At 39.4% G+C, this 27,467-nt stretch overlaps 1 protein-coding gene across 1 annotated transcript in view; it reads left to right on the top strand.

Annotated features, from left to right (window-relative positions):
• LOC108767071 (rho GTPase-activating protein 20) overlaps nucleotides 1–27,467 on the top strand; it is a 189,701-nt gene that overhangs the window by 52,439 nt on the left and 109,795 nt on the right. Inside the window, exons 5-6 of the mRNA XM_018516750.1 lie at nucleotides 3,230–3,275; nucleotides 4,553–4,725. Of these exons, the coding sequence (XP_018372252.1) occupies nucleotides 3,230–3,275; nucleotides 4,553–4,725 (219 nt within the window). The remainder of the gene's footprint in view (nucleotides 1–3,229; nucleotides 3,276–4,552; nucleotides 4,726–27,467) is intronic.

Raw genomic sequence — 27,467 nt, 5'->3', positions numbered from 1 at the left:
CGTTGAAATGAAGGTCACGGATTATAAGTGTGTATGTACACCCCGTATATACGAGATTGCGATAGAATCGAAGGCACATCACGAGTGCTTTTTTTTTCCGAGGGCCTGTTTAATTAATAATTTCACAGCCGATTAATTTACTTGATCGTCTAATCGTTATTTCACGCGACTTTATAACCAGACCGCCGGTGTGGTTACGTTTACCGCGCGTCGAATTTAACGCGATTTCTGATAATCGGGACTGTGATCGCGATATTCCGTGTAATTATTTTATTAATTATTTTCCTTGCCATTCATGGCAAGAGTAAATGATGAGCGGCATGACAATCTCCGAGCGCGTATATGCATACATAATTCATGACCGTTCGAGACATAGACACACTTCCTCTACTCTCGACGGGACAGGACAGGACAGCCTCGAAAACGAATGGGTCACCCTGTACCTATCCTATCGTTGGTCGGCGCGTATAATGCGATGCATAAATGCATGGAGGCACGCAGTGCGTGCGCTTAACATAGATACGTATCTGACAATAAGAAACGCATCGACACGCCGACGCATCACATCGTGACGCCCAGGAACGACGTGACGATGCAGCGCACGTATCATTGCTTCTACATGCATCGTTTGCACCGACACATACACGCATTCCCTTTTTCACTTCACGCCAGGTATCATCTCTCTTCTCGATTCGAGCCAAGTGACTTATCGATACGTAATGCGTGATACTGTCGGACGGTGCGATAAAAATTCCTTGCGTGGAATGCAACGTTCTACGCTACATGAGGTATCGCTTACCGCGGTAAATGTTTTAATTATACGTCCACTTTCAGCCTCTTATGCTCAGGTACATCGAAGCGACTTAAATATAATTACTGTTTTATATGCAGACGTATATAAATTTTCTTATTAATAGCTAATGAATACAACTAAATGACCGTCAAATAAGCTGCTGTTTCGAGAAAAACATGTAATTACGCACGAAACCCTCGTGTATGTATAACTAAAGATTGTATTAATTTTACGGGATCAAAAGATTATTAATTGTGGTAAACTAGAAGAATAGTTGGATGATGTTAAAATTCTATCTCCGGAAAGCCTAGTCTCTTTTGAAATGAAGATCTGATCTTCTCTTCAGAAATTGCCTCATTCACATACCTTATCGCTTGGGTTTATAGCTCAACATGTCGTCGTTCTTCTAATCTTTTAGGTTCGGATAAGAATGGGTCATTGACCTCTTCCAGCGACTGATTGTGAGTTAAACTCAATTCCGGTGTTTTCTAATCCGATGTTTAATTTTTTTTTTAAATTAATCTAATGATCCATTTATACGCGAAGGAATTTATTTGTGTCGTGCTACGTGCTTCTATATTTAAAGTTTACGTAATAATCATAAAAAGTTGAAGTAAAGGAAGTAAAATTATTTCAATTGATTATTTAAAATTCTATATACGTCATAGCAGTTTACATATTAGTTAAAAATCACATATGCGATTTTATTATCCCATAAAATTGTATTTTTCTATAAAATCGCGTATATTTTCTTGAAAGCTACCCACATATTCGAATTTAGCGTAAAGATATTTCGAGCGAAAAGACGACCTTTCCTCGTATTTTCTTTGCCTTCATTCTTGAGTTCGCATTGTGCGAAGAGAACGTAGCAGTCTACGTGCCTTTGAAATTCGAAGTACGCTCGCAAGATCGGCGTACAATTTATCGCGATAATTGTTGGCCGGCTGCTGCGTTAAAGCCAAGAGAGCTCTGCTTTCCTGTGATAGCACACGTAGAGACGTAGCAATTAAACCGGAACAAATTGGTTGTTAGGAATTGAGCTCTCTCTCGTACACGGTGCGCGGCAGTGCGGCAGTTTTATTGTGATTACACGGTGCCTCCGATAGATACGTATTCGTAGCTCGGAGGCAAGCTGATTGACTCTCGTCGATAATTTCCATCCGCCTGCGTGGCCTGGAAGACCTTGCCATTAAAGGGCCTTGGAGAAACCCTGCATCCCGTCCGTCACTCTTTTGCGTATCTCACATACGTAAAACCATGAGAGCTCATCCTTCCTCCGTCCGTGCGCGCGGCTCTTCTTACTCCAAAACCGTGTAATACAATTTCACGAAGCGCGGCACGTTTATTGCGGCGAAATTAATTACTACGTGCCAGATGTATCGCGCTATTCTTTCCGTAGACCGGTTTATTTCCATTTTATTACCGCGCCCGTAAAAAGAGTCATGCATCCGCATATCGAAAAGTTGCGGAGGAGTCTCTCGCCCCCCATCTTTGTCTATAACTGTATCATAAGGCGATTAATATTTAAGTCCTAAGAATAACTTATGCGCGAATGTGGGCCGTATGGAATTTACATTACCGGCTTTGCTTTGCTAGCTACCGTAACATTATCGACGACCTGCTGCGACCGCCTTTGTGTATGGAAGTCTTGAGGATTACTAAGCTCATTCATATCGAATGTGCTTCTTTGGATGATGTCCTGATTGGGCATAATGCTGCGTCATAAGTCAACAGATAAATATACGCTCTTCTCGAGGACGTAGTCTGACCTCGAATCGTTTAGGGTCTTCGACATTATCTCGCTACAAATATTTCTAATGATCAGTCAGATACTTGGAGAGCCGTCAACGGAATAATCCGAATAATTATATAATATTTCCGCCCTTAACCGCCGAGAAAATTATTGGATTTTAATGAAATATGGATAAGGCAAAATTATCTTGAAACGAAGTAGGGATGAATTTATTTTATTAACTTTACAATATCTTTCATATTTTCTATCCTCAAGAAATCGCATACTAATCATTGAACATATATGTTAATTACAATTTTTCTATTACCAAAATTGATGCCATATACAATCAATGATCATACTTTAACTGTGATAAATTTAACAATCTCGAATAATTTTGCTATCATAGTAAGAACAGTTGAGCGGTAGTTATTGAATCGCCGGCATGGCACAAGTGTGCGAAAATATTCTTACAATAATACAAAGTAATAAGCTACGTATGGAAGGCTTTGGGTTAAGTGACAAGTGATGGAAACGACAGATCGAAAATAATGAGTCGGAAAGGAGCGTATATATCGCGCCTGGAACTCAAGTCATCTCTCTTCATACATTATACATAGTCTCTCCCTCCGTTCCTTTCCTCGTATATGTTGGTCATTGTATTTTAAAAGCCAATTCTACCGTGCCCTTTTGCTTCTTTTCAGATCCGCGGGGCACTCGAGAATTGGGACGGCGGTGCTTTCAAGACGAGTGAGTATTATGCACACATACGCGTAGCTTCTTAGCTATCGTTGCGCGATTATCGATTACGACGCCAAGCGACCTTAACGAGTTTATTATGCCCCGCGAGAGAGTGGCCGGGACAAGCAGTTCTCGGCTCTGTGCACATCTTGGGAAACTGGTAAAGTGGAACTTATCAAGGGCGACCGTGCGTTCTTCCCTACGATAATCGCGCGTTATACGTCAGGAATCTTCGTTCTTTCGTTTCTTTCTTTTTTCTCTTACTTTTTACTCGATAATCGCGCGTGATAGTCGCAACAACGATCGACTTAAGCGCAGTTGCTCCCGACTGAAAAAAAGAGCGCTAATTAAGCGATACCCCCCGATTAAGATTTGCCATGCTTTGTGCATTAGGCGAGTCGAATAGTTGGTTCTACTCTTCATCTCGCATTGCCGCTATTACCGTGAAATGACTATCACCAGCCATTTCGAATTTACATTAATACGATTGCCGGTCCTTTATCGTATAGGACGACGACGGCGACGGCGACGGCGACGGCGATGGCGATGGCGATGGCGAATCGTAAATCGGCACCGCGGCTCGTGTGTACATATCGCGAGGGGAATTTATTCGTGCCGTTCGAGCGTTATCTCGAAACACGATACCGCGTGCATTTTTTTCACGCCCGCCCGGCCGTGACTCACGCGTGCGAGCTCGTATTTTTTTACACGCAGAGACCGTCATTCGAAGGATGTAATTACGCGATGTCAATTCACGGTGCGAACGTACATGGGGCTATGGACTACCGTAAATTTGCGATGCGTTGAATCTGCGAATTACACACGGTACAGCCTGCATTTCACGGCGGGAAACGGAACGCGGGCAAAAATGTTAATTCCAAAGGTAAATCATTTTCCAATAGAAACAAAAAAAAATAGGAAAGAGAGATGAGGAATGTATCTCTTCGTCGGCGAAAAACATATGAAACAAAATAGAGGCATGTGGTAATAATTCCGATTCGATTTTAATTTCCTTTTTAGCGCCACGGTTTACTTCACTGCACGCGACATACTATTTTATTTTCTGCTTTGCGTTTACCGCAACGCGTTTATGCCCGCGTCGGACGGTGCTGTTAATTACCGTCTGAGGAGAACGTAAAACCCTCCGCCGGGTGATATGACAAGCGCAATTATTTTACGGCTGGCGAAAGATAGTCTCGTGTAATTTAATAACGGAATTCGATGCTTTTTCCATACGCCGCGGCACACGGACAGATTTTAATTATGGCGGTGTACGCTGTCAACAGGTGACTTATTCCCCGGCCCGTTTTGGAACTCTTACTGGGAATACTTGGAGAAATACAGCGAGGCTAGGAGGACCCTGGACGAGCTGAGGGCAGCCGAGGACCCCCTACTGCACTTTCTCACTCTCAGGCAGGCGGCCGCGAGGCACTCGCCCTTGTCCTTACTTCTCCTACCGGTGAGTTATCAATAGCACCACAAACTTGCATATCTAATATTTCGGTTTTGTCGACAAAGATATCTCGACGTTCAGTTTAATTCATTGGTAAGTGAAAACGTTGATAACATCATTTGTGAAATATCGAACCATTTTTTCATAATTTCAATGTCGAATTTTTTTTTACTAAACAAATAATTTTCTCGTAATCATTAAAAGTTTATCAAAGGAGGTCCAAGGAAAGATTGATTTTATCCGCGTTCGCGTGTCCGTAACGTCATAAATTATGTCACCATTGCTGGCTTAATCGATATCACGTATGTTTCATTTCGTTCTGTAATGTACGCCTACAATTACGTTTGACTAATAAAGATTCAGCTTCGTAAATGGTAATTGCTAACATTAGTTAGCTTCGGTTTTAGTCTCAATCTCGGATACCGCGCGTCTGAAGTATACGACACAAGTATGCGCTGAGGAAAAGAAGATCGGTGGGAGGGCCGGTTGAGAACAGTGAAATGAATCTCAAGAGAGAAAGGTGGAATTTCCATCTCGAGGAGAAATACGTCTAATTAATCGTGCCGTCATTAAGTCTGATTACATTAATTCGTTTCTCGAGTCTTTCAAATGCCGAATATCGCGAATCTCCCTTCTTCCTTAGGAGAACCATGAATTAAATTGCGACTGACGCGAATCTCACGAGACGGCTGAATTGCTCGGCGAAGCCGGAAATCAAACTCTCGTAAGACGATCGTAAAAGCGATCCCGAGTTTCGTATTCTCGCTTCTGGACACTTGACTCTTCAGTGAAAGTCTTATCTTGCGCCGCTGACGCAACCGTACGCGAGAGAGCATCATCTTCTCCTTAACCTTTCAGGATTCTCTCATATGCGAGCGTGCAACGAGAACTGTTCACTTCCTGAGCGCTTCACAATACGTTCTCCGATCAGTTTACGATTTAGTTCATTTTTTGGGAACGAAAGTATCAAGCATATGAATGTATAAGAATTAATTCGAAATTCATCAAAGAGATGACAAAATCGATTGATTCGATGAAGACAAAGAACTTTCTATACACATGTATGTATGTTAGACAAAGCAATAAGTATTTCATTTAGATACCTCGAATCGATTGAAAGTGCAGTTTAAGTTAATTCTACGTTGATTGTGAAAAATCAAGGGGGGTAAAAGGGGGAAAAAAAAAAGAAATTCTCTCTGAAAAGACTGGCCGTATATCGGTAAGAGAAGCGCGCGCGTGTACGAGATGAGCTATGTGACAGCTTATAACGGGCGTAATGATCGGAGGTCCGGAACGCACCGATGGAATCGGCGGCCGCGACTTTAACATCCGTTGAAATATAGACTTGGGTCTTGTAAGTCACGCAGGTACGCAGAAGAGAACCTGCGCGCACCTACCTCTAATGCGTATACGACGTTGATAAGTGTTGGCAAATACGCTTTCGTTATTGGGCACATTGTTATCTAAATTTGAAATCCAGTAACCTCAAGCGCCGTCTTTACTGCACTAGCTAAGCCTTTTAATTGCCTCATAACAAAGTTTTGCAATTATTGATAATGGGATATACCGGTTTGCTTATTATCTCCTTACTCTCGCTTCACGGCTTAGCAAATAGATTTTGCGCACTTGCGAAATCTATCTACAAACGAGTTTTGAGTAACACGAGCTTCTTCCGCTGTTTGTACATTTTGCTATTCGACGTATTCGCGCGACATCGTTAAAGCGAGGAAGGAGGTTCAATGAGACGTTACATTATCAGATTTGCCGAGAATGTTAACTGCAAAATTTTACCTGACCATTTCTGCACCTGTAATCGCGACGGAAAGCTACTAGTGTCCTGCCTACACACGCCAAGCATCCAACAGATTACGAGATGTTATATGTGGGTGTCCGCAACGGTCAGCGGTATCCGTTTGTGGTACAGGTATATAAGGTTTACGCCACGTTGATACGTTATTTACTTATATCGTCACGAAGTCTGGGGAATAGCGGCAGACGCACGTAAGAAATTGCGGTACGTCGTTACGAAACGCTGATCTTGATCTCCCAAGCACCTACGCGCGAAACGATGTGCCGGCTTATTACAGCTATCCGCAATGTAATACATAAATCACGAACGCCTGAGTGTTTGGAATACTTTCCGGAAAAGTATTTTTCTTTTTGTGACCCACTAACGCCCACGACTACCTTATGCGATAATTTCTTGTAGGCAGGTGGTTAAGTAAATATGCTAGTAATATATATAGATATATATTTCTCACAGTATAACATTATCATCTTATTAATATTATATCTTATTAAACATTTTCGAGCATTAGAAAGTTGAATTTAATTAATACAACACGTGTTGATTAAATAAAAAAAGAGAAGCTTGTAATATCTTTCAAGTAATATATCTTTTTATATTTATTTTAAAAATATCGCAAACACGTACAATGCTTTCATATATATAATTGTATAATATTTTCTATTTTTCTATGTGAGGTAATATTTTCCTAAAGATATAGAAAAATTTAAATTTTAATCTAAGGTTTTAGAAATGTAGCACAAATACGTCATTATTCAGAGGCACAGTTATGCAGCATTCGATACGCACTTATACGTGTATATGACTCTTGCAGAACCAGTCATTGTTTCTCTTTTGTACGTTGCAGAACGACGAGTGATTTACGAGGTGCACTCGTCCTACCGCGGTAATATATGCCTCGCCAAAGGGAAGTAAAGGAGAGATAATTTTGCGAGAGAAGTAGCCTTAAGAACGCACTCTGAGTGCTTTAAAGTCTAAATTGATTTTCCCATCCTATTGCTTCGGATTTTGACGGTTGATTGGAGATCATTTTACGAGATAAATCGAAGGATAAATTCATTAATGAAGTTTTCCAATATCGAGAAAGCTTCAATGAATTCATAAATATAGTTTTATTTATCAAAAAATTTATGAATTTTTTAAATTGTCCTAATTTATCCTATTATTTTATTGCTCTTATCAATTATAGTCATTTTTTAATTTAAGCATATGCTATATTTATGTAATATTTAAAAAAGATACTTGTTCTTTAATTCTTATTTTTTACTTATTAAATTTTTTATGTGATACATTTCATCATTAAATAAATCATTTAATTAAAATTTTTATTTGAAAACGGAATTGGAATAGTTCTAAAACGAATTGCTGGGTGAAAATATCTACATTATATTTATTTGCTAATATATAATAATTTTTCACACAAGTGTATCCGTCTGTTCGCTAATTAATTATGTCCTCTAATAATATTCTTTTGTGTTTTTCAATTTTATTATCTGTATATAATATTCTTTTGTTATCAATTTTATTATCTGTATATAATTCAATTTTATTATCTGCAGTATAATAATATTCTTTTGTGTTTTTCAATTTTATTATCTGATCTAATTGTTTTTCTCGTGCACTACGTCCAGTAAAATCCTTGTTGCCATCGGTCGATGTCGCGATCGTAATATTTAATGTTTGACCAAACCGAAAATTTACATTAACGAGGAGAAGAGGAGAAGGAGGGATTTAAATGAATCTTCATTTCGTCGCGTGGGATGCAGAGTCGTGCATGAACTTTAGTTAACCGTAAACCACGTATGTACCGGGAGGTTCGCGACGTAAGTCCGAAGAGGTTGAATGTGCCAAGCGTTGCTAACGGTTTCCTCGGTTCGCGCTATATATACGAGTATATGCGCCTGTACGCGCAACAGGCCGTGATTCTGTACGTCGTGTCACGGGGATGATGAATGACCTCGCGGCGTCATCGATGATCATCGCACCGCGGCAATCTCATGTAAGTCGACGGATCGAACTTTGCCCTTTCCTTACGGTCAAATCCTGACTCGTGCGCAACTACGTATGTAAAGACGCGAATACGCGAATTGTATGAAGTCATATAAGTAGTATGCGTGCCATTGCGGATACTAATCTGAATATTTTTTCAAGTATATGCATAAATGCAACTTACGAGGCAAGATCCATTTGGAAATATTCTGTGCAATCCAGTAATTATGGATGTAAGGATTTGTATAAATATTAAAGATTTTTTTGAAAAGCCGTGTAGAATCAAGACTTGCAGCACGATTTGTCGTGAAAGAAAAGCTATGAATTAAAAGGTCCTGTGTTTTTATGAAAGAATTTTCAGAATCTGACCAAGATCATTCTCTGAAACGTCAAACGAGATCTTGATACAAGCTGTTTTATACAACAACGTTTTTCAACTAATTAATTAGGAATGATATTTAGAGACTCAAGGAATACCCACATCACCGTGAATATCGGAATTACACGTGCTATATATAAAACACGTATATAAAACAAATATATAAAATCGGATCTTGAAGGGAATTTCTTGCACTGACCGATTTATCATTGACATCAGTTTTTCGCTACGCCGCACCGAGCGAAGTTGAAAATAATTAAGTAAGAAAATAAGAGCGCGGTATCTATTCCGTCGACGATAAGACGGCGATATGATCGTCCTATCAATTAATCCCACGGGGATAATTGGCAGATACACGAGGAATGTGCACACAAAGTCATTTATTTGACGGCAGCGCGGGCAACATTCTCTTTTATAGCGAGAGTCGGATCCCAGCGACTCGTTCAGGCATCGATAAGACGATTTGACGTGCGATAAGTCCCAGCAGTATAATAGACGTATAGCATACCTACTCTATCTATGTACGCTTCTCTCGTCTCGAAAGAGAGACGCGCGCAGCGTGTGATAGTGTCAACAGTGAAAACCGGCCGCTACGATCTGCAAGTTAACCGTGAAGAATCTGGTTTGTCGCAGCGAACTGCAGCCGCCGCGTTTACGCAGCGAACGCACCGAACGCAAATCAACGCGCGATTCTTCGGCTTTACAACTAATTAAAACGCAATCCCGACTGCAATGTGCTCGCCCTCGAAATAAACGCAAACGGCAATTTATAATGGTTTGCAAACATATCGCCATTCAATTGCAAATGAATACTTTCAAATAAGGTAGATATGTATCAAAAGCAATCCTGTTGTTTTTTAATTACGCATAATTACAAGTCTTTTCTGGCAAAATGACTGCTAATATAGTCTCTGTTTCTTTATACGCAATAAATACGCGTCAATATATCTTCGTTTAATTAAATCGAAGCTTTTTAGCTTGTTAATAAGCGATCGAAGACATTTAACTTCGTTTTACCATCATAACACGTGACATTCCCCACGCATTAAAACAATCAACAATCTTCGGCAATCAATCTTCATCTTCATTTGATCCGTAACGGATGACGGAGCGGCAACAAATGTTTGCCACTCATCGGACTGCGCTTCGTTGAATGTCGAAGAGTTGTGGAACCAGTTTTTCGAATTCGAGGAATCGTGAATCTCTCGCGCTTACGATGAAGAAGAGATTTAAGAGGAAGGAGCTTGAAGAGAAGAAGCGAGTCGAAGAGACACACACGGCGAAGAGAAGACCCGCAGCGATGCAGCGCACTTCAAAGGTCTCCTCTTCTTCTCGATGTCCTCTCTCCTTTTTCCGACGTTCACTCTCGCGCGTTCGATTCGCGGTATCATGTCTAGCCTCGATCGAATCGAGGATGCACGTCTTATAAATCAGTCGAGCTCGCTACGCGACACGCGATGTAGTCTAACTTTGCTGTTGCAAAAGGCGTCCTTCCAACGGTCGCAAAGAGCTCGGCAATTAATCGCGACCCACGAGGAATAACGTGCCGAGAACTTATTACATGCGTTCAATTTGCAACTTTGCATACAAATTTACCGCGTTGCCATCTTCTATACCTGGACCTGGACGTAGGACACTGTCCCTACGTCGTACTTTAAAACTGAATTAACTTGACAGTTCCAGTATTAATCGTAGTCGAATGATTCTCATAAATGCAACAATTTAACTCGATTATTACGATCAAAAATCAAGAGACTTCACTTTGAAAGTTAACTTTCTAATTAGGAAGTTCGCGTTAATTAAAGCTACAAGAATTATGACATTAATTTTGACCGAAAAAGTTCTTTTAAAAACTTGATAAATCAAAATAAATTGTAATCAAGAACAATATATAAAATATAACAAAATTAATAAAATTTAAAAATTAAATTAAAGTTTCTAATTAAAGTATTTCAAGTTTTTAAAAGAGCGGCTGTTTCTCTATATTTTATTCTTCGATTTTTCTTATTATATAAATTTGAACAAAAAATAGAATGCTTAGGAACGATTTTACGATAGCGAGAATTTCCGGGGCTCGAGGCATTCCCATTGATCCCTAGTGCGAGATGAAAGACGAATGCACCACTTGTGTGGTCTAGTGACACGTCTATTAGCCCATTGACTTCCATCATCGCGGAGGTGATGATGGACGATCTCTTCAGGTGCTGAAGACTGGAAAGAAGTCGTTTCGCCACGATCGATCGATCGCGAAAGCCGCGGACGTTTCTCGATCGTGCCGGCGCATAGGAAGTAATCGCCGCTTCGCCATAAATAACGCAACGAAAGCTATTAGTCATAGTTTGCGACCGCGTGAGTGGCTGCAGCATGAACGTGGCTTAATCGATCCGCATCCTCACATCAAATCTTATCGCGTGTTGAGATCGTCCGTAACACAAGTGCTTTTCTTTTTTCTTATATAGGGAAGAAAAAACGAATTTTTTTTCTCTTTCGCGAAAAGGGATGAAAAACCGAGAAATTTATATTCTCGTCCCTAACGATTAGGCGAGAGGTGCATTCACAAAGAATTTGCATAACTCGAGGCTTGCGTGCATCCAGGCAAAGAAAAACGTTACATAAACTATATATAAATTACATTTTTACTTAAGAATAACATGTTTTAAATTTATTACATAATATTTTAATTTTATTCAATATAAGTGAAATAAATGATACAATAAACCATATGTTACATACATCTAAAGTATGAGTTATGTAAGAAATTTTATATGACGTTTTTGGTTGAATTGAGGATGAAATGGCAGGTAAATGTTGCGAAAATGTCGTACGGTATTTTTACAGGCTGGTTTATGATTTTCCAATTACGCCTAGGGGATTAATTCACAATAATAATAAAGCTATAGCTAGCCGTAATGAGGAGCTCGCGCGCGAATATTTTCCATGCTCTCGCGATGAATGCATTCTGAGACACGTAGCTTTTAATGCTAACGATTACCATAAAAGCGACTGCGACCCCTACGACGACCTCGGAATAACAAAATAATTGCTCAGAGAATCTTGTAATTAGTACTAAGTGCTTGTCCCGGATGACCATTCGCGGTAACAATAATAATCATTCGCGCGACTCTCCACGCCGAAACTCGACGGCGCGTTCGCAGAAAAGTGGCACGAAAAATGTCACGGCGTCACGTAACGAGCCATTGTCGCTGGATAAAATACTGATTGGATAAGATTCCTGCCTTTAAAGATCTTCTCGCACAGCCGTTAATTTTGATTTGTTAGTCTATAGTCAAGCGCGTGCAAATCTGAAGAATCTGATACGAACAATCGTTTCGATTTGACTCCGAATTATGGAAATGCTTGTAATGCAGGTGGTAGTTAAATCAATGATTATTATGCTGCGCGTTTGCATTCCAGTATCCTTATTAGCAATGTTCCATCGATCGAACCAAGCCCATTGCTCGCTGCATTCTTCCGATACTCAAACGATAATTACGTCTGAGCTTTTTATATCGGTGCTCCTGTTGCGAGTAATTTTTATACACTCGTGTACAATTATATACATTTAACGTGAATGATATGAGTAAAACTTCCTTTCTTCCGCGCACTACCTAGCTGTCGCACACCATCCACAACTAATTGTCTTCGGTAAAACAAAGCAAATAAAACGCGATTTATTCATCATTCGTTAATTCCTTCAGGAGTATCGTCCTTCGATTATTCGTACGATATTGCGTCAATATGCCAAGCGTAAAATAGAATCTGTTAACGCATAAAGTCTAGCGTAATAAATACTTTTAACTGATGTTAAGATGTGTATTACGTGGCTGGTTTTTTTATCATTTTTGTCATTAAATCGCTGCATCCTTGACGTAAACGCGATTTCGATGTAGTATCTCGACCATAGTCCGAACGAGATGAATCTTCGATAAACGCCGATGATAACGTACGGTCGCCTAGCTCGATGTCCCTCATAAATTTTAATACACGCATAATTACATAGCCGATCGACTAATAATCATATACGTTCCCGCGCTCGGCTTTTTATCACAATAAATAAAGTCGCGTAAATGAAATGTAGGATCAAATTTATAATCTTTTCACCGTCGAAGTAATTTACGCGCAACACGGAAATTTCCGTAATCACAAATTGTATCCGATGAAACGTCGCATCCTTGCTCTCTCTCTCTCTCTCTCTCTCTCGATCCATATAAATCTTTATTATAATCCACTAAAACACCTGTCGAGCAGAACTAAATTGTCACGAATATCCTGCATCAAAGCTATCTAATTAAACTAGTAATTGTATACAGTTCTCTCTCTCTCTCTCTATCTAGCAAAACATGAAATTAAATTGTATTCCTAGTTTGTTTTTGATAAAAAGATGTCTGTGAGGATATTTAAAGGACTTTACATTGATTATAATGTAAGAAAAACTAAACTATCAATACAATATTTTTATAGATTATCTTCTTAATTAAAAATCATATACATCTCTGTTAAAATATAAATTTATATGTTGAATTTAGAAGAACTAAAATTCACTTATTTCGTTTATTAAATTTATGTCGGAAATCAGTGTTCAGAATTCTGATCTGTTTGTACGTTTTTTGTTCGAAATCGTTACGTTTACAGAAAAATATGACATAAATTAAATAACGATAATAAATAAATTTAGTTCTTTTAAATTTAGCTTATTAAATTTGGATTGTTTCCCGTTCTTTTTTTATCGAAGATATAATTTGATCGTACTTTTCTATTTATTAAGCACCATCAAGGTTACAAATTTAATCAATAAAACGTCATGAATTAAGGATGTAGTGTTTTGGTTTGAATGAGATCCACGCTAATTACTCTAACGATAACGCTTGATTCACGAATTGATCGCCGTGTCCCGATTGGTTGATCGCGATCAAGAGGACGTGGGCGCGTTCGCGCTTGGCCATGACACGACGGTAATTTATTGGTGATTATTCCTGGATCGATAATAGACGTCCTCGGATGAAGATCGTTTGGTCGACCAGTTGGCTTCGCCACTGTATAAGTTTGCCACGAAAGTAAAGCGAACGAGACTGACGATTATCGTCGCGATGTTAATTTATCGCGTGACACCTGTGATACGATGCGGCGGAAGCTGAAGGAGAAGGATCAAGAGAGCGGTGCGGCTTGAAACGTATTTAGCCATCGTTTCGCCATGTATAAACGGGGAGTAATTATTACTAATTGGATGGTTCGAATTATTGCTGCCAAGGTACTTTAAGATTCCTCGATTCCTTCCCGTATCAGACAAGATCATACGAGGCACTCTCTACCCCAAGACGGTAAATAAGGACATCGCCTATGAACAATAGGATTTTTTTCACCCGCTTATATATTTTATTGCGTCGATCGCGCCCGGCCGGACGTGGTGTTCGCCAGTCTGGAATCGAGGCTAATCACGCTCTTATGCAATTTAACTTGGCCTCACCGCCACACGATCATTTATCTTCCGCCGTCTATTTACCTCGTCGAAGCCTGCACGTTTACGCCGACAACGCTTGCTAATCGACAGACAGCCGCGAAAAAAGCACCTGCAGCGAAATAATGGACTTTCGATACTGTAATATACTCTCTAATATACGTGCCTTCGTAGTTTACAGTGTGTACTCGTATACATACTAGTTATTGGTACGGACAAGACCTTTCAACACTAACATCATGTATGCTGTTCGCCTTGAATGCTTCTTTGATGTCTTCTAGTTTTCGATGAACATCGAATTGAAGACTTGATTGAAGGAAGATTGTAAATGTCAAGAATAATTAAATTTAAAAGTACTTTACGCTCCATTTATATATTATATATCTCACAAAAAATGACTATTATATCTTTTTTAAATGTTATTTTGAAGAAATACATCTTCAATGTGATTTTTGGTTCTTAAATTGATAAGCTTCGATATTACGCGTTTTAAAATTGCCACGATCTAATAAATCAATTGTTTTAAAGATTGATTTTTACAACATTAAAGTGAATGATTATTTAATCTCTTTCTCTTATGATTTTTCCATTATTAAAAAATATATAAGGATATTTGCAAAAGAATTGAACGCAGAGTTGAGATAATTACATATTTCTAAGCACAGCGAAAGGCTAATCGTGATTGTCTCATTTTCATTTTATGGTACTATTAAACTTTCATATTAAACAAATAAAATTAAAAATCATAACGAGTATCAGATATTTCGCTAAATATAGCAGTGAGTAGATCGCTGTTCGAGAGCGACTCTCACCCGTTAAAGTCACGTGCGTACTAGCAATAAATAGGTTCGAAAGTGTTTGTTACAGTCCAGCGCTATACACGCAGTTTTCTATTGATTGCTTATTTATTAGTCATCGAGCATCGTAAGGCACGCAAGAACAAGCCAACGTTCTGCGACGATATGTACGTATGCGAAAGTACATGTGTCGCCAATCGTGAAATGGCTCATCTCTTATCTGTGTCGCGTGCGAAAATATTTTTACTCAGCCAGCCATGTCGTTACTTTTCCTAGCTATCGCACATTTGCTCGCGTTTGCCCGAGTTTATCGAACAAAATGTCACGTGTAATAAATGGAAATTATTACGTGGTGCCGTTCATCAAACGAAAACACGCGACCCACGCATGCATGGAGCAGTCTTGCAAACTAGTTGTTAGGTCATTCTAGATGCGCAGCAAGAAACGCTTCACTAGTAATTAGCTGCGGCGATGCGCTAATCGGAGAAATTCACGAGCCCGCCGACGCGACTCGATCCGTGGAGCGTTCGGAGTCTCATCTGAATATTAGCGCTGAAACGAAGAGCTTGAAACCGGTATGACTCTGTATCCCTGCGAGTACGGATTTCCATATTGCGAAAATCTCCATGTCTACTTATGATTCGTAACATAAAATATCTTGGTATAAGTTTTACCCTTTTGTGGCAGGATAAATATCTGTGCCCAGTTTTCGCAACAAGCTCTCCAGTGTCTAATTACACTACTTGGAAAACTTATGTAGTATTTATCCCTATCTAAGAGATACTGAAAATATTTCCTTATAATTAAGTTGACATAAAAACTTTCCTGTTATATACGCGCGTTTATCATTACTAATTTCAGAATTAATTATGCATCGGTGAGTTTACGCAAAACATCGCAATATCGCATTTCGGATTCGTCTTACTTGCTTTCGAATTTCGTTTCCCGTTCGCTTCAAGCGTTTCCGTTCTAACCGGTTAGAATTGGACGCGAACTGTACGTAGTGAAATCGAGCTATCGATACGGCGCAAATAATTTTTTATCATGTTCATTTCGGTATACCGTCGAGATTTACGCCTCGGTAGAAACAACCGGATGCCAATCTGACAGACAGATCGATTACTCTCCGTATAGCGATGAAGTATGACCACGTTTCCGCATTGCGGAAATCTTGTGCCTCTTAGTCAAACGTGGCTAAGTAGCTTCGGAAAATAAATAACGTTGACATAGTGATTATTATTACCGCAGTAATTTAACATTAATATGCCGTGTAATATACGGATCAAGGTAACTTACATCAAAAGTTTGATATTATATCGTATTTACAGTTATGTATCGAATCAGATTTCTTAGATTTTTATATGGAAAAAAACGATTTTACTGAAGGCTCTTTTTATTTCTGTTATAATAGATACAGATCTGAAAATATAATTGTTAGACTATCAAAGTAATTAAAACTAAAAAATGATAAGCAATACTGTTAAAGAATTTGCATTCTAATAATCAATTTGAATTTCCATATTTTGATGGTCCAAAATTATTTTCAATATCCGGCAAAATTTTTAATCTTTCAGCAAAATTATTCTTTCCGTGTAATTATTAGACTTTGTTGACACCTTTGCATTTTCAAATTTCTTGCATCTTTTTTGAAAATTAAACGATGAAGATGGTCTTTTTTTTTTTTTTTTTTTTTTTTTTTTTTTTTTTTTTTTTTTTTTTTTTTTTTTTTTTTTTAATAATAATGTTCATGAATCAGACAATTAAATAATATTCTTGCAATTAGAAAGCAGTTGAAACCTTATATTCGATATTATTACTCCGTGATTTAATATCACTGGTACTCACGAAGTAAATTACGAGGGTCAGTTGTATGATTTTCTCTTAGGTGTGGCAAAGTGAAAAGTGAAACCGTTCGCATGAATTTATCTAAGCCATGATCGCATAATTTTTATCGGCACGAGACAATGGGATGAATAAGATTCGAAAGATTAAAAAGGAGAAATGGAAAAGAGCAGCAGATAATTAGTTGAAAGAACCTCCAGCACTCATCAAGCATATTACGACGGAGATTCTGTTAGGCGTAAAGACGAAGGAAATTCCGATGATTCGCCGCGATAGGAATTGCCGCGGGTTGGCAGCTTCTTTCTCCTTTCTTTCCCTCGCGGGCTCGATTACACTACCTGCGGCTCGTTGGCGAGAGCCGCACCGATATCGTTTAATATTTAATATGCAGTCCGAGTGTCCGCGAGTAAGCCTGGCCGGCACGCCGTCATAAAGCATCGTACACATCGTCGGGCACGTGCACAATCGTCAGAGTAACTCCTTTATGGATCCCAATGTCCCCTTTTCCTTCCTCGGCGCATAACGTCGTTACTTGCGGCACGTCGTAAGTAACACGTGTAAAGGCACGTTTGCACGAGCGCGAATCGACTAACACGTTCTTACCGTCTTGAATATAAATACCTCCCCCTGGCATATGTATATACACACGCGCGAGAGAGGGACCAAGACCGTGTACGTATGCTGGAATTTCGTGGAAATATAAGTCGAGATAATCATTCCTGGAATTTGTGCGACGCGTGCTTTTATTCGTGATTTGTATGCATTAATTACGTTGTAAAAACACGGGGCAACGTATATTTTGCTTTACGTACGAAAGGACCGCTCATAGGGTCGAAGGCGATAATTTATGTCAACGTCTGATATTATTGATTGTAGTTCTCGTGTTAAAAAATTATGATATTCGAACCAGTGACATTACACACTGTGTATAAAGCCGAATTTATAGTCGTGGGCAGCCGTTATAACATAAAGAGATTTATTAACGCATGATTATTATATATTCTATAATATTACATTATTATTACAGATTTTATACTTTATTTTACGCAACGCATTTATGTTGACTTGCAGTTAGATTTTCGTATTATAAATATTTTTTAATTTTTCCGCACATTGAATCCCAACTGATAAATCTAGAAAAACTAGTGCATGTATAACACTTTTCTATTTTTTTTTTACTTTTAAATGTTATATTTAAAATTCGTATTTGCTTTGGCGTTACATATTTAGGCGGACTTAGGCAATGAAAAAAGTCGCGACCTCATTGTCTTAACTCTTATTATAGGAAGACATTAAGAAAAACAAACTTAATAAACGTTTAACGTAAAGCGACGTACCTAGGAATGTTACGTGAAATTAATTTGTTATTGAAGCGAGTTGGGCATTTGTCCCGCGGGAAACTTTACTCTTAATAAAATTCTAAGATGCGTGCGCTCGCGAGGGGAAGGGCCGGATGTCACGCGTGCATTGCGTGCATCGCAAGCATGGAGTGAGTATAGGTATTGCCGCGACATCGGAGCGTCTTCTGGAATAATAAGCCGATCTCGGGCCTACATCAGGAGACTCTCTTTCTTCCAAGACGAGAATCAAACGCGCCCAAGAAGAGAAAGAGTTCTCGGAAGGCACTCGATGTCAACGCTTTTGATATCGTCGAGTACTTAATCTTCTGCAGTAGAGAGCGATTCCTCCGATCGTTTCGAAAATACGAAGCGTCTCAAATGAACGAACCTCATCGTTTTTACATCAAAGGACATTATCTAAGGACAATATTTTATTCGATTGATTCTCCCGCCGTTTATATCTCAATCTTATACTTAATATAAGAAGGCAAACGTTTAGATGGACCTTTTATAGTATGGAAGGTTAAGGATCAGGTTTGAAGAAAGTTATTAACGGAAGTTTATATTTCTGCCGAGGCATGCAAGATACGAACTTTCTTCTCGAGAAAGCAATTTTTATAATACTTCTTTGAATGATAGAATATTATTGCAACATCTACTTAGAGCTAATATCGTTATTCACGTCTTAACAGAATGCATAAAGAAGCGAATTAGTATACTAACGTCAATGTAAAATTACACAGACGAATTTTGTCGACTCACGCTAAAGGCTAATCTCGGACAAATAATGCGCAATATGAAATACAGCACCGTTTTCTTGGAACATTTCAAAAATGTTCCATTGTTACCGTTGATTCCGTTTGACGTATTCGCCCCGGTACAAATCGCTCGCGGGGGAAGGAAACGAAAGTTAGTTATTATCGTTGCGAAAGGTGGGTTTAATAGGCATAAGAGGCAGATGCTGCGTGGACATCGACGACGAGAAGCATGGGAAACTGCGAAATATCCGCTTGTAAATGCGCATTTTCATATCTCGTGAGATTCCGCACATGCATTTATGGAATGAAGGCGCCGCCCGTATGAAGGTTTGCCCCGTGGCTTCGAAATCGGCTCGCTTCTTCCTGCGAGTGCGATTATCGTCGAGATAACCGGCGATTCAATATCCTGGTAGATGGCAGCGACGAGAGGTGTCGCGGTGTATTTCCTCGTGTGCTCAGCTTTTTACGCGTCTACATAATTCTTTGCGCTCAAAGCAGCAATATCTTTCGCATTTTTCGAGGGAATAAACGTACAATTCTGTATCCGTTGATCAAAGCATTTATATAGTTGAAACTCTCGATTGCAGTAGCGTCCAATAGATTTGCGCGCGCTGATAAAAATCGTTTATATATAATTTCCTGAACGTTTTATTTTGCAAATTGTTTTCGATAATTAATAATTTAATTTACGTTGCTAGAGAAAGTTGCGATCTTAGAACAACCTCGGGTAATTACCTTCCAATTTTCTCTTAATCTTTTTTTTCACTTTAAGATTGATTACTGGTAGTTTAACGAAGTAAAAAAGAGAGTTCGTAGAATCAACTCGGCTGTTCCGAGGTTAATGATATATTAGCAACGCGAAATAATTCCGCGTTGCTAGATCAGATGTAACCGGCGCAAAAAAAAAATGCGGCACACCGAGTGAAAATTTATCTCAAGTTAAATCGGCCGATAAATAACGAACGCGAATAATCGCGCTCGAGATCCGAGATGACTTTCGCCGGGTAGTAACGGAAAGTAAATGAACGCCCGAGTAAATAAAATCGATCAACAATAAATCGTTCAATCAAGCGACGCAATAGCTTCACGGTCGTGAGCTCCACAATTATCGTTAATTATTCTTAGTAGGTGGCGGAAGAAAGACAGACGGTGAGAAAGAGAGCGATCGTAGCTCCGGTGGCGGCGATTTGTTATTATCGCGCGAATATTTTATTGCCGCGTGTACAGATGTGGATATACTATTTCGTCCTTCGTCGCGCGTGCACGATCGAATCGAATTTCCAATCGAAAATAGAGAGCTATGCGCGCCTATGCACTCCGCGCTCCGACTAGTGTAATTACAAAAGGACGACGCGAACCCCATGCATGAATAAAACATCGGCGCTCCTCGTAACTCCAGGCACGCGCTGAGTTATTGAGGAAAGGCGACGCTCGTCGAACGACCCCCGTTCAACCAACCTACCGAGCCGACTGCCGAGGTACCAAGGCCCTTGAACTTTCTCTCGAAAACGAACTTTTCTCGCGGTTTACCAGATTTCGCAACAAATTAAGCTAATAATCTGAAATAATGTAGATCGGAATGGAGGATGATTCAACAATTGTAAAAATTAGAAATTGCCACACTTGATTATTCTCGTACACAACAATTACTCCTTTATACTTGGAAATAAAACCGTTAGGTGCTTCTTGTCGATGTTTTCTAGGGTTAATGACAGAAACTTTTCATAGTATCCGACGCGGTATAAATTAACCGCTGTTTTGTAGTCTTGCTCCAAGTGTCATGTAAATCTTATGTACAGGTCCTAGAGTCACTTGGTCGTATTTTCCTCGTTTCGCCACAAAGAGGAAGGATTTTTTATTCCCGATGTCAATACGAGTTGCGTGCATGAACGAACGAACGAACGAATGGGCGATTCGAGTAAGAGGACACGGAGCGGAGCGGAGCCGGCCGGCGTCAGTCGCGTGTATGCGTGCACGCACACGCGTGCGCGCCTGCATGCACTTTCACCGTCGTGCACTGCGGAACTGCAAAGTAGCCTACATGCAGGGCGTTAAACTCCGCGGCTGGTCGTTTGATCCGCGAGGCTCACGCGGTCGGTCCGCGAGAGAGGATCGAGATATCGATCCATTGCAACAGCGAATTCTTGCGCACCTCGCGTTATGCCGGCTCGAGCCGGCCTTCCCGATGAGTATCGTCCGGGAACGATTGCGCCACTGGCGTGCACGCTTGCGACGAGTCGAGTGCCTTTCGGTCAATAGAGTTTCACGAGAGGTCTTATTACAGCCGTTAATCAATTTTTTTTTATCTCCAAAGTTCAGTCGAAATTAGAAAGAGTTACATTTTCTATCTTGAACGAAAATTTATAACAAAGTTCTGTTTGTTTTTTGCAAACAAAATTTTTTATTTTCACATTTATAATTAAATATATTACAGATTTAATTTCATAAATATTTATTAAATCTTGAAAAACTTTGATTTCAGATAAGTATTGTAAAAATCAGTCTAAAATTACAATAAATTTTTTTTCCACTAATCACAATAACGTTACTGACATTTTCAAGTTTTGACTGCCGGAGTATTTTTCATTCGCAGGTAATGCTCCCTAATTCTGATAACAATCACGAATGGATGCGATTACTTGATTACTACACAGTACACACGCGCACACGGCTGTTTAAAGAGCATCTGATAATCCTCGACATTAAAACTTTTGAGCGAACCGATGCAATTCTCCGGCAATTTCATATAATAAGCGAGCATAATCAACCGCGCAACGAGACCCTCCGGTTCCCGTATTTCTTCCGGCATCCTTCGTGTGCGCGCGGGGTAGTTCTAGCCTTAGAATAATTACGAAATTCGCCGTGTATGTGAGAAATTCTGCGTAGGTACTCAAAGGTAAATGTGTAAACTGTATCCTTAACCGATACGCGGAAGTCGCTTGGCAAACGCGTACTTCATAGATATAGGTATCTGCATATCTTACGTAACGGGGGAACTTCGCTTTGTAAACTGCTTCACCCGAAGCATTTTGTATCTGTGATTTCTTTTGGATTCCCCTCGTTTTCTCGAATACGCGGTCGTTTATACCACGCAACGTTCGAGCTTTAAGCGATAAGCTTTGACTCGTATCATCGTACACTCGCAGAATTTATTATAACCGCCTCACAATTTGACCCGAGCGAGTAAATTGCGGAAGTAATATCGCATTACCGTTACAATTATTCATTGTAGAATTAATTACAAGCTACTATTTAGTGTCTGGCGGTCAAAGTTAATTCTCCTTGCAATCAGTTTCGTGTTTCATCTGTTCTTCACGAACAAACTTTTCACGAAAATTGATGGATATTTTCATACTAGTATAAAAGATGGAAAGTTTATTGTGATGTCGATTAACGCTTGTATATATCCTAGAGATTCTATAACTTTAATTAAAATTATAGAGTGAAACAATACAAGTTAGACTGAGATAGAGTATATACATAGGGAGAAATTATATATATCTTTCTCTCTCTTAGTATTTTGACAAAACTGTTTGTGGTCAGACTCTAGTATATATCTAACTTTGAATTTGATTAAATGAATCTTGCAACATCGCCGGTTCAAAGGCTTCCGGACTAATCGCCGGCTGGCGAGTTAAGACTCATGATGCGATGGCGCGAAATAATAACCGGTCGCGCGAAAGTTGTGACGCCACCTCTAGAGAGACGAAGTTTCTCCAGACGTTTCGGTGCTTCGAGGATTAGCTTGGGTCCATCGAGATACTTATCGGTGCCAAGACTCTCGATCACATTCTTCGCGGATGTCAAGGTCGATCGAGATCTTTGTCGGTTCGGTGTTATTGACCCAGCGAGCGCAAAAGGTTAAAAATAGGTACAGTCGCCAAGGTGAATAGTGCCGCTAGATAAATAATAAAAATCAGACAAGTAATTCGCAAGATAAAACCTAAAGTAAATGAAGATACACATTTACATGCGATAAATAAATAACTGTAATCGCGCGTCCATCTTTCCTTCGAGTGGTTTTCACTCAAAGAGAATGTCCATCATTCAAGGAAAATGATTACCGTCATTTGTGTTTTACGTCACTTCATCTCGACACACGTAGAGTTAAGTCGTTTATTTAGTTAGGAGGTCGGCAACTTGAAACTTTTGTCGACGTCGCTAGATGTTCTCGTCTGGATGTATCTTTCTAAGCAAACTTAGAAGCGTGATGCGAAGGTGAATGAACGATAAGCGCGGTCGGGTTATCTTTCGCGGTCGCGCGTGCGTAAGGATGCATTTGAGGCTTAATCCAATTTCCTGGATCCTCCGGGCTCTCGCCAACACCCGTGGAGAGAGAGATCGTTCCACCGTGGCGTTTACGACGGCCGAGCATAATCGCTCTTACGGTATGCGCTGCTATAAACGTTACGCACGTGGCCACGTAAATACAGTCGTATACTCGCGCGTACTTTGAAGTGCGTGTCGCGTCGCGTCGCACGCGTGTATATGTGCGTGCACGCACGGGTGCGGTCCCAACTTCTTCTCTCACGGACCACGGTGCGTCAAATAAAGCACGTCGAATAGGAAATTGTTAGAAAACATAACGTGTAATTAAATAGAAAGCGCACGGTAACGACGTAGGCGAAGGCGTCGTCGTGGAGATAGATCGCTCGTTAGAAATAAAAGGAACTGTCATTTTTCCTGCCGCATGGTTACAAGGGAGCGTCTAACAGGACGTTGGGCTAAAAATCCCTCGTAAGTGAGATTAATCGCGTAATTCAACGTTATGAATGTGCCGCTAGATAATCGTTCCATGCATTACGAGCGCGCGCCGCGCCGCGTTCCGCAAGGCCGAGAAGGAACTGGGGACAAACCGAGCGAGGGAAAAAGAGGGAAGGAAAAGAAGTGATTTTTTTTTTAATCGCTCGTATGCTGATAGACCGGCCACCCAATGCACGTCCCATAAATGCAGCAACAAAATAACATACTGAAAGATAGACTTTGCGTTAAAGAACGCGCGAAATGCCGTTACTAAAGTATAAAACAGCCACTAGCAGGTATTATTACTATTACATTTACGCAAATTCAAAGAAGAAAAATATTTAATTTCATATATGATTATCTTAAATATTTATAATTTGATAGAATATATAGTGTAGATTGATGATAAATTACACGGATTCAAATTTTATATCAAGTTTCGATACAATTTTAAATTACACTTTACTATGTCTTGTATTTTCGATGGACCATCACAACATGATTCCGACGTAACTTTTACTATGGTAATACTAATTTTTATCACATAAATAATAATTTTTGTTAAAAGCCAGTGCTTGAGCCATATTCTAACAATGAAAACAGTTAATTTTTACTATGGTATGCAAACAAAATTTGCTTGGTATATATTTTTTACTTATCTTTACAATACTAACTTTTATTCAACAAGTTTCGATTTTGTAATAAAAAATTTTTACTATGAAAAAGTGTAAAAATTATATTAATGTACTAAAATTGCATTATTGTTTTAAAAAAAAATAGCTGATAGCAAATAAACTTATAATTGTCAGTCCGCAGCTTCTATAACATTATAGTAATTTTAAATATAAAATTTTCTCCGCGTATGTTCAATGTCAACCAAACAATTAAGAAATAAGATTTGATCCATGATTAGTTTTTCTTTGTACAGTTATTTAATTTTTATGATAATATACGATATGTAATGTATTTGTTACAAAGTTTCTGACTGCGGTCTCCTATAAAATCAGCCTATTAGGATACCTCATAATCATATTCTAACCGTATACAAACGAAGCATTCTTCAAACGAATTAAGTGAATTTCTTAAGGTCGAGATAAAGTTTTATGGGCGATCAGTAAATCATGCGTTTTGTTTCAATTTTATTTTTTTTTCTTGACTGCTGACGTAATTTCGCCTGCAACGAAAACGAACGTAACGACGTAATGGCGAGTGTGCGAAAACAAAACGCGACACTCTGACATGCAAATAGCCTATATATTTGCCAACGCATAAAGTTGTTCATTATGATAATCGGTTTCACTCACGCGCCACTGACTCTTCATGGAGTCTTCTGGTCTGACCAAATAGAATTATTTCGACAGCCACGTGAAAGCTTTGTCGACTCTATAATAATAATCAATACACGCGACTCTCTTCGTAACCACGATTTCTACGTTAACCGCATCGCGGGAGATTTGCCAGATTGGCATCGGGGCTGTTTCTAGCGGTACCGACCCAACTCCGTTACCGCAATTTCTTTCGGTTTCCCGCTCGTAGATAGGATCGAGATTGTTATTAAAAATATCGGAAATCTCTCGCTATGCGTCGCAACTAACCCAGGCGTTTGTCCTGCGCGAGAGGAGACGAGCTTTACTTCCATCTATGTACATGTTTCCACCTTCCTCTTATCCATATTTCGTCGCCTCGCCTGCTTATCGTCTATTTGCCTTGATCATCTGCCAGTGTTGTCAGGGACAGTTTACGCTCGGTAAGTGATAGTCACTGGATATCGCGACGATCGTACAAACTATACAAACAAAATCACACGATGTACGTAAACAAAGAAGTGCAAGACGAGTAAATATCGTCAAGGATAAATACTATAAGTTAAAAACGTGGAAAATCTTCATCAAATATACATTGGAATTGACATTGCCCAATACTAGGAAAAAATGAAAAATTAAACATCAAACACGCGCGTATAGCATTTAGGTCGTATTTTACATTTTCATCTTTAAACATCCATTTCTATCATCAATTTGCTAACAGATGGATTCATGGAAGTATTATAGCAGCTTATATGTTTTTATTTGCGATTGCAATCTACTTTTCGCATACGTCTATTCATATAACTAATGTAATACAAAGCGTCGTTCTTAACATTTATTCAAGAAATAGCGATTAAAATGTTAATTATGCGAAAATTGATAGTCTCTCTCTCTCATAAATTACTTATCGATCACCGATGCGGCAATAGTCTTCATCGTCGCGATTAACGGAAGGGGTGCGGGACATAATAAATGGTATTGAAATCCCGTCAAGGCCCAGTGCGCGTCCACGCGAAAAGATCATTGTTCGCGGCAAAAAGAGCATCGCCGCCGATCTAGGCCGTTAATTATCGTCGATGAACCATTAACGGCGCCGTTATCGTTCGCGAGCTCATATCGCTTAATGAGATTTCCCTTCCAGTTTCTCCTATCGACGACGATCGCGGGAGCGAAGACGCACTGTAAAACGAGACGTGTTTTTCTCGCTTTACGACTTTTCCAAGATGCTTAGAGGAGGTGGCCGTTGATACGATGGGCGCGTATATTTGCAATTCAGATCACGTATAAATTTCATAGCGTGTATAAGTCATATAGAAAAGGAGACGAACCCGCGATACAAAGGCATGACATATACACTGTTGAAAAATTTCATGAAATTTAATATACTTTTAAGTTACACAATTTAACTTCATTTCATGACATTACTTAAAATTTAATGTATTTATAACCGAAAAATATAGTTGTATACATGTACATGAAATTTAATGTACATTTAAGTAACTATACTGTAACTTAATTTTCAGTTAGGCTCGTGGTTACATTTCTAACAGTGTACGTATAGGGTCCGATGATAGGAATGCTCACATTTTTTTGTAGCAAACCGATATTCTTCCCGTTGAGAATTAAAATAATTTCTCCTCCGACAACGTTTAATGAGATACATACTATATTTTTATGCGACTGTTGACATCTTTCCGACTACATCGTAAATCGAGATTCCGTTATAGTTCATCTAGAACGAAGATTATATTTTTATTTATATCCTGGCTGGAAGTGAAATTCGCCAAAAAACTTGTTTTTTTAATCACGGTAGCTGTTCGTATCTCAATGTTTCAGTCAAAGATCAAGGAATGCCGCGCCGCGACCGTTATGCTCTCATTGAATACACGTCTATTACCGAATACCCCGTAGAAGGGGTATATGATACGCGTAAGTAAAAGAAATGTAACCGGCACGGTGAATAACGAGAGATATCGGCACACATAACAGTATACTTTTCATGTAATGACCGATTGGACCGATGAGAAATGCACTTTAATACAATGCTGTCGGTCGATAAATCGCGCTGTGTTAATTTTTCATCGTCGCACCGATGCCGATGTGGTCGGCGTACGAAGAAGGTTTCTCAGTTCTTCAGGTACCACCCTTGTATGTGTGTGTGTGTGGATGTACTGAGAACGCGTTGTGTCGTCGTCGTTTCACAAAGCCTGCGAGAGCTTTCACCGATGGAAAGCTAGCCGACGGCCAAGGTGCTGTCCGAGCATCGACGGCGCGGTTGCACAGTTTGTACAGTGGGTCACAAAAATTCGTGCGGTCTTTAAATAGGCTTTT

The sequence above is a fragment of the Trachymyrmex cornetzi genome, unplaced genomic scaffold (assembly GCF_001594075.2).
Source record: "Trachymyrmex cornetzi isolate Tcor2-1 unplaced genomic scaffold, Tcor1.1 scaffold646, whole genome shotgun sequence".
Lineage (NCBI taxonomy): Eukaryota > Metazoa > Arthropoda > Insecta > Hymenoptera > Formicidae > Trachymyrmex > Trachymyrmex cornetzi.
This window is presented reverse-complemented; position numbering and strand designations above follow the sequence as displayed.